The sequence below is a fragment of the Ips typographus genome, linkage group LG13 (assembly GCF_016097725.1).
Source record: "Ips typographus isolate SLU linkage group LG13, UJ_Ityp_2.0, whole genome shotgun sequence".
NCBI classification, from domain to species: domain Eukaryota; kingdom Metazoa; phylum Arthropoda; class Insecta; order Coleoptera; family Curculionidae; genus Ips; species Ips typographus.
Window position 1 is genome coordinate 4,929,279 of NC_138434.1, and position 14,345 is coordinate 4,943,623.

Below are 14,345 nucleotides of genomic sequence, written 5' to 3' on the forward strand. Positions count from 1 at the left end.
TGTTCCTCATTTGTTATATAACATAGGAGTAAATGTAACAAGTGTGCTTACTGGGCATCATATAAATGGTCCCCAAAATGGTCATAAAATTATGGCTTATATGTGATTCATTGTACTTACAATTAAAAGTTCTAGAAACTTGTCATCAAATTTTTTATTAATTGAATTTTGCGTCTTTGCAAAAAATTTTAAAAATTTTTCCGCATTTTTGCATACTTTAACTATCAAATGAGACGCTTTTACTAACCGCCCATATGTTTTTCGTTCTTTCAATTTACTTATACAGGTCACACTTTGAAGTAGCATTAAGCACTTAGCACAATTTATACAGGTTTTTAGTTTGCGCACAATAAATCCAGATATGTACCCAACAATGTCTTTAACATACTTTGTTAAATCCCATGAATATTTATATTTATCTAAGTCATTCTTAATTTCAGCTTCAAGTAAAACAAAATTATTATTTTTTCCATATCTTTCTCTTTGTATGTTTTTGTAATACCGCTGCAATTTAGAATGGCAACATTTTCAATTCAGTAATATTTGCTGACTTTGAACCGGACGTTTATAAGCAGCTTGAAATTTTCTTGATGTCGGATTCTTGTTGATCCCACCTTTGCTTCTAATTGCCTCAAAAAATGATATTGTGAAAGTTTCACAAGTCTCTGAAATGACCTTGTGAAAGTCTATAAGGTGCTATATATTTCATGTTTTGATTTTTTTAATATTGTCGTTATACAAGGATTCCAGTGATTCCATTCCAACTAAAAACCCTACAAAACCAGTTTTCCGTTTTGATTGGATAACGGGTCGTCCTTGTAATTTTAGTCCCTAAATATATCATGTCATAGAAAATATAAACATTTTCTTTCTTTACAGGATGTTCAAAATAAGTTTTTAAATTCTTGGGTTCACTTAGTTGAGCCAAGCTGCTGAACTGCACTTATGTTTGCAACTGCTCCATCGAATGTCAACGATTTTACAGTGACATTTGATTGATGCAAAAATTGCATGCACTTTTTTATTAACTCTGCTTTGTCGCTTGCTGTGAGTCCGCTTGTTAGAAAATATCCTACAGGAACTTTCCAACACTGGTTTAAGCGTTTAAGCATACCGTCACGTTTAGGGGGTGCGTAGTGCGGGATGGTAGAGAAACAACCTAGGTCACAGGCAAGCCTCGTTTATAATAAAACAATGTAAACTAAACACTTAAGAGGGGTTATTCTTCGTGTCGTTGAGCGCATGGAAGTTCGGGGAGGGTGAGTTTGGTTTTAGCCCTTCAGCTACACCGTAAAGGGGCACGCAAGGTGTTCTTGTACGATGTGACCAAAGGACCAAGTGAACAACTGACAGGGTTAAGGGTTCTAACGGTCACTTCAAGTTGCGAGAGAACCCTTCTCTTTTCAGCCTGGGATCCTGAGAGGGTAGCGAGCCGACCCACCACTTCAAGTTAGGGAAGGTTGCTCGCCGACCAACCCGGAGACCAGTCAGTGACCTCCCTCTGGGGAAGACCCCAGAGTTCGGTGCCTTAGCCGAGCTACGGTGAATCTTTTATACTCGTCAGCTAACCTCATTACGTTAACCTTGCTGACTATGGTGGTTACTGGGTGTGCACCGTAACTACTAACACGGGTGTGACAATACCAACATAAAAACAATTGCCTCCTTTGCCTGGGGTAACTCTTCCGAGTCAATATGACCACCAACATCAATGAATCCCGTGAAGCGCAAACCATCTCATTCAATCCTCTTCCTATTGCTATTTCGTCCATGACCAAATTACGTAACAAGGTTTCCCCAGTTTTCGACGACTTGCTTTGCAAAGTAACTAATGCCTCTTGGGTGAACCCAGAACTATCATCAACTGATGTATACCACTTGGAAATGGTTCTCAAATGAGGAACAGAGTCATTAAAATTGCGCCTCACTAGCTCATATGGTCTAGATAGATGATCATCTTCAGAGGTTGTAAAAATCTTAAGTGGAAAACGTTCCTTAAGTTTGGTAAATATTTTATTTTGCAACTTCTTTCTAGACGGGGATAATGTACCTGATAAAATAATGATTTTGTACCTTCCTTGCGATTAATCTCTTGATTAAAACTTATTTTCTTTGCAACTACGCCTTTTCCTAAAATTTCAGGTTGATGTTTACAAGATGTCACATATTTTACGACGGGTTTTTTGAAATCTGTGATGAGATGGTTTGAAAACGATGAAATTTGTACCTTTCTTGCGATTAATCTCTTGATTAAAACGTCGTTTCTTTACAACTACGCCTTTTTCTAAAATGTCAGTTTGATATAAGATGTCACGTATTTTTTTAAATCTGTGATCGAGATGGTTTCTTGTTAATTTTGTTTGTACAACATATCCCTTAGAGGCACGAATAAAAATTGCTCTTTTTTTACCTATGTTGCACGTAAAAAATAAAGCCATAATTTTCTTAATTAAACACGTTTATTGGAGAAAATGCAACAAAATATAACTTATTTTTCTTTTTTGAACTTAATCTTACACTAAGTAAAATGGTGGGGGGTGGTACAAATTTAATACCACTATGGCCTGAAAATTACTCTCACTTTTAACGAAAAATGTATATATTTATTTAATTATCTTACCTTCTGATGGTATTGTTGAAAACATGTTCTCAACTTTGACAAGCACAACGGTACTTTGCATACTGAACAAGTCCACTCTGTTCGTATTTGATTCGTCTTAGTGCTACATAATCCACAGCGTCTGGTGCTTCTTTCTGGCTGATGGGCAGACCTTTCCAATCTAATTTCCGAAGACACTGTTACTTTATGCTTTTTAATACACAGTGAAGAACTAACCCTACAATATTAAATAGATAATGATTTTTATGTTCTAAGCCTTTTATTAAGTCTTTGACCACTCTTTCTCCTAGGTTTTTCTCAGTTTTATCTCCTACCTTTCCCGTGAAAATTGCAAACCTGTACAAATAGCCAGATTGATCCGCTAGACACCAAACTTTATAGCCCATTTTTATTGTTTTTTTTGGAAGGTACTGCTTGATAGAACTCCTGCTTTTGAATCGAATCGTAGATTCATCTACAGCTAGTTTTTGTTGTAGTACATGGCATTTTTCAAAATTTTTCGAAATCATGTTCAAAAAAGGGCGAAGCCTGTAGAGCTTATTCTAATTTGGCTGATCTCTGCCAGGCATAAGATTATTGTCATTTAGATGGATATGGCTGAGTAGCCATCCAAATCTGTTTACTGCCATTAATTTACTTATACAGGGTGGACCATAAGTAATGGGACATAGAGCTACAGCATATTCCTGACATCAAAATAATACGATTTAGCTGAATTGTCCTATACCGAAAGTTAATATTAAGAAAGATACAGGGTGTGAAAGTTGAAATTTTACAAAAAGAAGTAGTAGTCCATTTTCTTTCAGTGGAGTTGTACAAGTACAAAAGGAAAGAAATGACACGCAGTCGTCTCCACAATACTTTATTTCGACCTTCAAAAGGTAAGGCCTGCTCTACTAGTTTCGGACATATAAATGGCCATCTTCAGGAGCTACAAGAATAACTAACTCTACATATGCGTAACAGGTGTTTAACAAACGGGAAAAAACCTACCTCAACTCGACAATCAATGCGCGGGCTGTCTTTTTATAAAGGGGGAGACAGTGAGACCCATGTTGTAAAGGTTTTGTGAATTTAAAGTTGTTAAAGGTGGGACTAAAGCTATAAAATTTTTAACACATGTAGTCTAAATTAAAAGGGTTTTAAAAAATTGAATAATTACCTGATTATGGAGAAAAATGAAAAACTGACACTGCATATTTAAACGACAAATACTTAAAATTAGACCCATTTTAAGGGCTGGGTTAGACCCTATGGGGAGAAAAAGATAAATTCAGGTACAATCCACCATCCACGGCAGAGGCGATCGAACAGGAAACAAAATGGAGATTTTTAAAAAACTTTAAAAAACCGCAGTGATAAGCCGTTAGTACAAAGTAGCCTATAAGCCTTTGTACTAACGGCTTATCACTGCGGTTTTTTAAAGTTTTTTAAAAATCTCCATTTTGTTTCCTGTTCGATCGCCTCTGCCGTGGATGGTGGATTGTATCTGAATTTATCTTTTTTTATTTAATTTTAAGTATTTGTCGTTTAAATATGTAGTGTCAGTTTTTCTTTTTTCTCCATAATCAGGTAATTATTCAATTTTTTAAAACCCTTTTAATTTAGACTACATGTGTTAAAAATTTTATAGCTTTATTCCCACCTTTAACAACTTTAAATTCACAAAACCTTTACAACATGGGTCTCACTGTCTCCCCCTTTCTAAAAAGACGCATTGATTGTCGAGTTGAGGTAGGTTTTTTCCCGTTTGTTAAACACCTGTTACGCATAAGTAGAGTAAGTTATTCTTGTAGCTCCTGAAGATGGCCATTTATATGTCCGAAACTAGTAGAGCAGGCCTTACCTTTTGAAGGTCGAAATAAAGTAATGTGGAGACGACTGCGTGTCATTCCTTTCCTTTTGTACTTGAAATTTTATTTTAGCTTTTTTGTCATATCTTTACGGTCTTTTGATATAAATTACTGAAAGTTGGTATAAAGGGGTTTTGGCAGGCGTAAAATACGATGCTTTCATTTGTTTTGTAGTAGCTGATAGGGGACGCTAGCTGTAACCATCTCCATCCCTTCAAGAGGCTCAAACTTTTTTTTACGGAACTGAAACGGCCATATGACTTCAAAATATGATTCTAAGATGTTTTCTGCGTAAAAAAGGTATACTTGTTGTAAGTCTTAAAAGTCGACCGTTTTCGAGTGATTTAATCTTTTATTATTGCATGCATTTACATGTACAGCAGATTTTGATTACTATTTTTTTTAAATTCTAAGTAGGCTTTGATACAAAAACAAAAAGGGCGTTCATAACCACTAGCTTCATTTTAAAGTTATGTTTATCTGTCAAATTCATGTGCTGAAATAAGTTTTCTTGTGAAAATATGCCAAGACATACGCTGTTTTCTAATGAAGAAATGAGAGATATGCTATGTGTCTACGCGCAAACAAACTTTAATGGACGAACGGCTTGTCGCAAGTATTTTGAGATATATCCCCATAGAAGGCAACCCAATCACAAGATATTTAAGCGTATTTATGACCGCTTGGGTGAAACTGGATCGTTTCGACCTAAGCGAGATAGTTTGGGACGTCCAAAAGTTATAACTGCAGACCAAGAGGAAGAAATTTTGGTTAGAGTAGCAGAAAATCCCAGACTAAGTACAAGACGATTGAAGGCAGAATGCGGTGTGAGTAAATCATCAATACTTCGAATATTTCGTAAAGAAGGTCTGCATCCATATCATTTTACACCTGTGCAAAATTTGTTACCAGCCGATCTTCTCCGCAGACTAGAGTTTTCACACTTTTTCCGGACCCAACAAAACAGAAATCCGCTATTTTTAAATAACATTCTTTTCACCGATGAAGCCACTTTTACTCGACGCGGTGTATTTAACTTTCGGAACATGCATGCTTGGGATATGGAAAATCTACATTTAATAACCGAACGGCACTTCCAACACGAGTTCAAAATAAATGTTTGGTGTGGAATAATTGGAGATTATGTCGTAGGTCCATATGAATTACCATCAAATCTTAATGGAAAATCTTACCTAAATTTTCTTCAAAATTAACTCGGTGGTCTTTTAGTACCGTTGAATTTGCGACAGAATATGTATTTCATGCAAGATGGAGCTCCAGCACATTTTTCCGTACAAGTAAGAACCTATCTAAACTATATTTTTCCACATCGATGGCTAGGACGAAGCGGACCGATTCCATGGCCTGCTCGAAGCCCGGATCTTAATCCATTAGATTTTTGTGTTTGGGGTTATTTGAAAACAATTGTTTATAATGAGACCATCAATGACCGCGACCAGTTATGGGAAAGAATTCTTAATGCTGCTGACCAAGTTAGAAATGAAGAAATCCTTTTCAAGATTAGGCAGTCATTCATGAAACGCATTTCAAAATGTATTAGTGTCAATGGTGGCCATATAGAACATTTGTTGGCCAAAAAAAACCTGTTTCATTTCTAGTTTTTTAATTTCTAGCAGTTTGTAGTTTAGGTTGTTTCAACGCAAATGATTGTATACCCACTTAATATCTAATTTATCATTTTGTTGTGTGATTTATTAAAAGTTTTACTAATTAATTTTTTTAGATTTTGTATTTACTACAAACATTTTTTAAACGGTCAAATTTACATACAGAAACTGTTATGTGTGTAACTTAAGGGTATACAGCACATATCGTATTAACATACGACAATGCATGCAATAATAAAACATTAAATAACTCGAAAACAGTCAACTTTTAAGACTTACAACAAGTATACCTTTTTTACATAGAAAACATCTTTGAGAGCATATGGTCGTTTCAGTTCCGTAAAAAAAAGTTAGTCTCTTGAAGGAACGGATATGGTTGCAGCTAGCGCCCCCTATCAGCTACTACAAAACAAATGAAAGCATCGTATTTAACGCCTGCCAAAACCCCTTTATACCAACTTTCAGTAATTTATATCAAACGACCGTGAAGATATTGTTACGATTTTCCCGTGGGTTTACACAAAGTCAACTTAACTGAACAATTAATAAATTTATTTACACTTTAAAACACTCCGTACAATAATTAACACAGCTACTAAAAAAACACTACTACAATTCCACAATTATTCCACTATTTAAACTTAACCGCGTTCCCAAATTCACTATTACTATACTACTCTCTCTATAAACCACGTTCTAGAATGACCGCTAAACGCTTCGCGATTTGCTTCGAATCTTCCAGGTGTGGCGCTTCCTAACTGTGGCCTACTTTAATACGCGCCCGGCCAGATATTGCGGCGCATCGGTTTCATCGAGTATCGAGCATAGTATGCCCAAACCGTAACACTGCCCCCCTCTTAAAGCTGATCGTCCCGATCCGCTTCATCTAGTCCCTGGTATTTCTTGAGTCTGTCCAGATGGACAATTTTCATCTTGCCTTTGGGGCTGCGGTGGACTCTGTAGGCGACGTCGTTTAACCTTTTTACCACATTGTAAGGTCCCTCCCAGTGTCGTTGCCATCTTTGACTTAATCCTTTGCTCCTCCTGGATTGAAACATCCACACAGCATCACCTTCCTTATAATTGCCACCAGTTGGTCTGTGGTCCAGTGTCATCTTCATACGGTCGTTGTTTGGTTTCATCTTCTCTCTCTCAAGTTCCCGAATTGTGATGGATCCCCTCTGTAACGAACACTGGTCACACCGTTCACACCATTCCTCAACGTCCTTTCTGAAGTTAATCCAGTAAAATCGATCTCTTATTCTAGCCAAAGTCTGGTTTACTCCAAAGTGTCCTCCTCCGCGACTGTCATGTAGTTCTCGCAGCACATTCTCTTTGCAGGAATTGGGCATTATTGTTTGGTAAACAAAGCGTTTTCCGTCTGGACTTTCCCATTTGCGAGTAATTAAGTCATCTCGCAGTCGAAGCGAATTCCACTGCAACCAGTAACCCCTTACTGTTGGTCCATATCTGGAAATCTGTTGCCAATCCGGTTTCAAATGCTTCTCCAACCATCTTCTGATTACTTTCAAATCAGAGTCTGAGCGCTCTCCTTTTATTATGTCTTCCTTAGAAACGCTGGTCTTCATTCTTCTTGTAGCCTCTTTATCCGTCACCTTCGCGATTTGACCAATCCTCCAACCATTATGAATTTGTCCTTTCCGGTACCTTAAGTCACTATCCAAAGCTTGACGATCCTCTACATATCGCGGTAAATGTCTTTCCGGATTCTTCATTTCCTGCTCCTGGTTACGCCAGTTCTGCGGGGTCGGTAAACGAGACTGCTGTCTGCAATTCCATTGGTAATGTCCTTTACGTCCACAAATATAACATGTAATATTTCTTTTAACAGAGGAGTTCCGGTGATTTGTTCTGATGTCCTGATTTCGTCGACACTGTGGGTTTGGAGAACAAGACCGCTGTCTGCAATTCCTTCTAATGTGTCCCGTACGTCCGCATCGATAACACTCCACTCTCGTGATCGGACGTGACCGTTCTAACTGTCTGGACTGACCATTTCCTAATGCTGCCATTTGTTGCACTAATTGGCCGAACATTGATTCAATTTTATTTATTGATGTAGCAACATGATCGGCTGGCGGTACTCCTTCCTCTTGAATAGGCTCTGGCTTTAAATCATTGCACGCAGCTTCAATTTCCAGCGCTCGAACCAGTAATTCGCTGTTGTTGCTCCCTTTGAACATCTTCAGCCATTTCTTTACCTCCGGATCTCGAATCCCATCTACAAAATACTGTGCCACAAGTTCTTCTTGGACTTCATCCGGGACGGCTGGGTAAGCCAGATGCACAAGGCGACAAATTTCGGTTTCAAACTCTTCTAGATTTTCACCAGTTTTCTGCTGTCTTGCCATTAATTGCGTTCGATACAGTCCTTTCTTATGTTGATCCCCATAACGACGTTCTAATGCAGCTACTAATGCTTCATAGTTGCTTCGTTGGGCGATAGGCACCGTCTGTAACAGCTCCAATGCAGGTCCTCGTAATGCCACTATTAGTGCTACAGCCATTTCCTCGTTACTCCATCCATTTGCATTTGCAGCGGCCTCAAATTGGAGTTGGTACATTGCCCATGAAGTTTGACCATCATATGTGGGAGGCTTGATCTTGTTGAACCCGTTTCCGGTGAACACTGTAGAGCTGACTCCTCTGCTGTCAATTTTCTGCTCTAAGTCGCGTAGCTTTATCTCGACATCATTCTGAATTTTATTTATGTCCTCCCGAACATCATTAATGTCCTCCCGAACACCGTTCTGAATTTTATTAATGTCGTCCCGAACATCGTTTAATTTTAACTGAACATCACTCTCCATCTTTTTAAGACTATGGGTTACATACTCTTGGATTTCTGTTTTGGTCCCCGCTAGAACGTTCAATATTTCTACGTTACCCTTTTCTTGCCGCTCTCTATCTTCTTGGCGCATTTCTATATCTTGTTGTCTCCTTCTTTCTTGTTCTTCTTTGTCTTGTTGTCGAATTCTTTCTTGTTCTTCTTTGTCTTGTTGTCGAATTCTTTCTTCTTGTTGTCGAATCCTTTCTTGTTCTTCCTTGTTTCGTTTTCGAATCTTTTCTTGTTCTTCTTTGCCTTGTTGTCGAATTCTTTCTTCTTGTTGTCGAATCCTTTCTTTTTGTTCCTTGTTTTGTTTTCGAAACTTTTCTAGTTCTTCTTTGGCTTGTTTAAGCATAGCTTCAAATCGGGCCTCCATGTTTGCACTTTGACGTTTTGTTATTGGCATAAAATAAATTTAACACACCACTGTTCCGAAAATCTCTAGTCCGGTTCTGAACACAAGTCTCTAACCCGAAGTTTAGTTCCAATTCACGTCGCACTAAAGTCTGATCCCACTTCTGACACCAATTGTTACGATTTTCCCGTGGGTTCACACAAAGTCAATTTAACTCAACAATTAATAAATTTATTTACACTTCAAAACACTCTGTACAATAATTAACTCAGCTATTAAAAAAAACACTACTACAATTCCACAACTATTTCACTATTTAAACTTTACCGCGTTCTCCAATTCACTACTATTCTCTACACTACTAACTAACTACGCCGTCGTCAACGCCGCTTCTTTTATATTCGCAAACCACGTTCTAGAATGACCGCGAAACGCTTCGCGGGTTGCCTTGACCATTCAAGAATATTCCAGGTAGCGCTTCCTAACTGTGGCCTACTTTAATACGCGCCCGGCCAGATATTGCGGCGCATCGGTTTCATCCCGAAGCGAGCGTCCGTTAAGAAGTATCGAGCATAGTAGGCCCAGACCGTAACAATATATTCAATTTTCACCACACGCCTATCAATTTTCTCTTTAATAAAACATGACTTTATGCCCAAATGTTTAATGCGAATTCTTTTTATTACTTTCACCTATTCGATTTAAGACAAACACGCTGGTGTTTATTGCCTCAGCCCAAAACGATTTGTCCAACTTCTTACTGTGTATCAAAGTGCGTGCAGCCTCCACTATAGTCCGATTTTCCCGTTCAGCACGGCCGTTTTGTTCCGGTGAATAGGCACAAGTTCTCTCATGCCTGACTCCTTTACTCTCCAGAAAACTCCTTAATTCTTCATTTATGAATTCCAAACCATTATCACTTCTGAGAGTTTTTAATCGGTTTCCAGTCTGATTCTCCAACATTGCTATGAAAATTTTAATTTTCTCTTTGGCCTCGGACTTATTCTTTAAGAAATACACAACTCTGTAATTTGAATAATCATCCTTAAGCAGTGTTTAATTGAGTAATGATAAGACTGTGCTTTAACCAAATACTAACTTTATTCTTCTATCTACTTCTACAATCACTTAAAACTAACCAGTATTACCAGTGATGTTCAAACTGTTGTACAAATATAAGTTACAATATATTTACTGGTTTCACAAACAAAACAGTTTAGTGGTCGCTGTAAACCTGATGTTGCAAATGCTGCCTACTGATCGTCCTACATAATATAGCTTGTACAAACACATTATGCGGATGTTTACTATTTCTTAATGAGTTCGATTGAGACATATTGAAAATAATTAATCACTTAAATCATGTCATGTCAATAACCTATTGTTTAAATGAAGATTAAACAAGCAGAAGGAAATATTTGGATTGACCCAAGGATTCCACTTCGAATGGTCCACAAAGATCAGTATGCATTAACTCTCCAATTTGCCTTGCTCTAGACTGACTCACACTGAAAGGAACTCGATGTTTTTTGCCCTTTAAACAATCATTACATGTAGTGGCATCGTCCTTGAATTTTATGTTATTTTGCTTTAAAACCTGCTTGACATGCTGAAAATTCACATGGGCCATTTTACAGTGCCAACTATTGACGCTTTCAACTACATAAGCAACATTAGAATTAACAGTTTGAACATCTTTTTTAGATCTAAATAACATTTTAAACAGTTTACTGCTCCGCATGGCTATGGCTCTAGTACAATTTTGACAATCAACAATTTTACACTTCTTTTGAAGATTTCATCAACATACCCTTATCTAAAGCTTTACTTACTGAGAATAGGTTTATCTTCAGCTGTGGTACATACAAGACGTCTCTCAATTCTGTTCTCATCCAACAACTGCCATTCCAAGCCTCTAAGACTATCAGTCCAACACCCATAACGTTAATGAGTGAACCATCACCAATTTTAACTGTCCTGTTAGCTGAATAGTCTAAAAATGCAAAATTGTTAACATCATGAGTCATGTGATCTGACGCACCACTGTCTAAACACCAATCACAACCATTTAGCTTGGATTCAGCGATTAAAGTAAACGCCTGTGGTTGATTTTCCAATTCCAGCAAACTTACGAAGGCATCGCCACTTTCTTCACCTCTATGTGATGGTCGTCCATGTTTATTCCAACAATTTTGAGCAGTATGGCCATTTTTATGACAGTAGCCACATTTTAATTGTGCAGATCTACTATTAAATCAGATGGCAAAAAACAAACAGTGGTAAAAAGTTCTAGAAAGCTCAGAGATAAAATCCTAGCATAACAGCTAACAGCACCTAGTGACTCATAACACTAAGTGATTAAGCCATCTTCACGTTTGGCTAAAATCATTCACTAATAAATGTAAGCTGTCTGCTTAGGGTCCCACTCTTACTTAGGGCCCCATTTTTATTCCTGTTATAGGAAGATTTCTTGTAATACTTGTTCAAGAGACATCATCACATCATATGTTTAAGACATCTAAGATACCTTAACTTGTAAATCTAGGAAAAAAAATCTGATCAGTGATTCCAAAAAATCCCTTTTATTTACATACAACATAGGTACAACAAACAAAACAGTTATGCTGTGTTGAACCTGTGGTTGAACTTAAACACATGAACAAAAGAAAACACAACACAAAAGTCACTAAACCAGATAACTTTGAAAGTGATGATTCCACGAGATTAACCAACCCAATTTTCAATGTTCTGACAGGTTTTGTCCACTACTGTAACTGTGATTCTCCTACAAAACTATTTGAATAGTTATTATAGTTTACTTATGATACTAAAAGTACCTACCTAATTCACCTGTTTAGAAAGTCCAAATTCTGATGTAGGTTGTGGATGTGGCAAGTCCAACAAAGTTTGAACAGTGATATCTACCCATTTATGAAAACATGTCACTCTACTGAAAAAAAAAGAACAATATAGGAGGTGGTTTTATGTGCTTCAACTATGGTCTGGGTTCCATGATTTTTCACTTATCAACACTTCAAATGTGTTCAAGTTTTACTTACAGGCCTGAAGATGATTGATGGTTTGTATCAACAACTAGAAACCACGTTTGCTTGAAAAACTAGCTGGAATGAGCTGCAAAACAAATTTGTCTATTGAAGGGATACTGATTTGAGGTTATGGTGCGACTTACTTTCTTACTTAGGACATTTTGTAGATTTATCCCCACTAGCTAAAATGATAAACTGTAAGACTGGTTTTGTAATAGTGATGTTAGTCTGTGTTTAACAAATTACCTATTATTATTATAGGTATATACATATGTATATTCTGCACTAATAATTTATCACCTGCTTGCAAATGTTAAAACTATATTACATTATAATATTATACATAGGATACAAAAAATGTAAGCTGATTTTTAAAACCACTAGAATAAAAATTAATGAATGGTTGAACTTTCCTGTTTACTTTATAGGATAAGAAATAGGAATAATAAAAAAAGTTTATTTTAAAAATTATTGTTTTGTCAGTAGTTTTATAAATCCATGACCTTATAAATACCTACTTATAATATATAATTTTGTCTTTGTCAATAATGCATACTAAATAATAAATAACATAATAATTGGAAACCACTTTTTTACAGACATTCTCAAATGAGAGAATCAGGTAAAAAATATAATGATTGAAATATGAAAGTTATCCGGGCTTATAACCCGTGGTCCATTGGCGGCTTATAAGCTCGGATAACTTTCATATTTCAGTTTTGACCGGCCGTGAAAGCCTTCATAGTCTAATATAATGATTTTATGAAAGACATATGAGTAATGAAAATAAAGCCATATAAATCAAGGGCAAATGCTTGAATATAAAGAGAAAAATCAAGTTGAAATTATTACATTGATCTGGTGTAGGTTGGTAAGAAAGACTATAATGTCTCTGGAGAATTTTCTACAATATGTTTTCAACTCTCATGGATGAAGAAATGAAATTCTATGAGTTAGAATGAGCCAAACCACAATTGGAAGTATTCTGTTATTATTTAATTAACGCACTAATCACACCAAATGCACAGCACATGCATATTTCACATTTCCTCATACATTGCCAAAAGTCTGTGACAAAACCAAGGCAAAATAGGTTAAAATATTATTGCATACTTGCAAGCCCCATTCTATCAATGAGCTTCACCTCCATTCATGATTTTCGAATCAGATTATGAATGAACTTCCATTCATTAACAAGTTAGAGTGGAATAATGATAGAAGAAAACTGTAATAGTTTACAGTTTTTTTTTTGCTGCAATATTGTCGACAAACAGATCAATTTACAGTTTCCTTCTGTAGCGACTGACGTCACACTCCGGCAGCCATTTTGAGACGGATGAGATTTAGGTTACGTGTGGTTGTCCCATTCTGATCACTTGGTATGCTGTACACATCCTCCAGTTCCCTCTCAAATTCCGCTTTCGACATCCCAACCAAACTGAATGGAAGATAATCCGAATCCATGGCGATCACCTAAGATGCGAAAATAATCAAACATCACCTAATTGCATGGAGGTCCAAAATCTGGACACAATATGTACTACTTACTTACTATTTTGATTAATCGTAACAAACAGTGGGTGATTAAAATATGCGCAATTACTCCTACTACAACGCGTGTTTGTAAACAACGGACTAAAAAATTGCGGGAAATTTCGCTCCACGACCTTCGCAACAGTATATTACGCGAGTGGGGCTGGTGGTTCATTTTTTGAGCGACTGTGCTGCAAGGTATTTAGCGAATTTGAAGTGGTTTATTTTATGTACCACTATGCATCTGTTGACAAATATTAAGTGGTCCAAATTTTGCTCCATGGTGCATCAAAGAGTTAACGTGTTGGAGCAATCTGCTTTTTAAACTGTTTGGAAGAAACTATAAACTGAAAATTATCAAAGTCGTGTAAATCATAAGGTAATTCCAAATTTGATACTAATTTTAATTTTGTCAACTCATACCTTAAGTGCCTTGGGGTAATTATGTTTGGATGAAATAT

General features: G+C 36.8%; 1 protein-coding gene and 1 long non-coding RNA gene across 4 annotated transcripts; one reads left to right on the forward strand and one right to left on the reverse strand.

Annotated features, from left to right (window-relative positions):
• Window positions 1-2,876: 2,876 nt before the first annotated feature.
• Window positions 2,877-13,036, reverse strand: LOC145737161 (uncharacterized). Of its 3 annotated transcripts, XR_014180288.1 has the most exons (5): window positions 12,495-13,036; window positions 12,364-12,436; window positions 12,146-12,254; window positions 11,895-12,097; window positions 2,877-2,888 (listed from the first exon to the last, which is right to left on the reverse strand). It is a non-coding gene; the product is annotated as an uncharacterized LOC145737161 (long non-coding RNA). The 3 variants fall into 3 exon arrangements; XR_014180287.1 differs by lacking the exon at window positions 2,877-2,888 and having other exon boundaries at window positions 11,677-12,097; window positions 12,495-13,019; XR_014180289.1 differs by lacking the exon at window positions 2,877-2,888 and having other exon boundaries at window positions 11,680-12,089; window positions 12,495-13,018.
• LOC145737205 (uncharacterized) lies at window positions 4,365-5,687 on the forward strand. Its single transcript, XM_081991807.1, has one exon. It carries the CDS (start codon window positions 4,995-4,997, stop codon window positions 5,685-5,687), a length of 693 nt encoding a protein of 230 aa, XP_081847933.1. The 5' UTR covers window positions 4,365-4,994.
• Window positions 13,037-14,345: the final 1,309 nt, after the last annotated feature.

What these genes read in the sequence shown, in the direction of transcription:
- LOC145737205 (XM_081991807.1), top strand. Translation starts at nt 4,995, where the DNA reads ATGCCAAGACATACGCTGTTTTCTAATGAAGAAATGAGAGATATGCTA.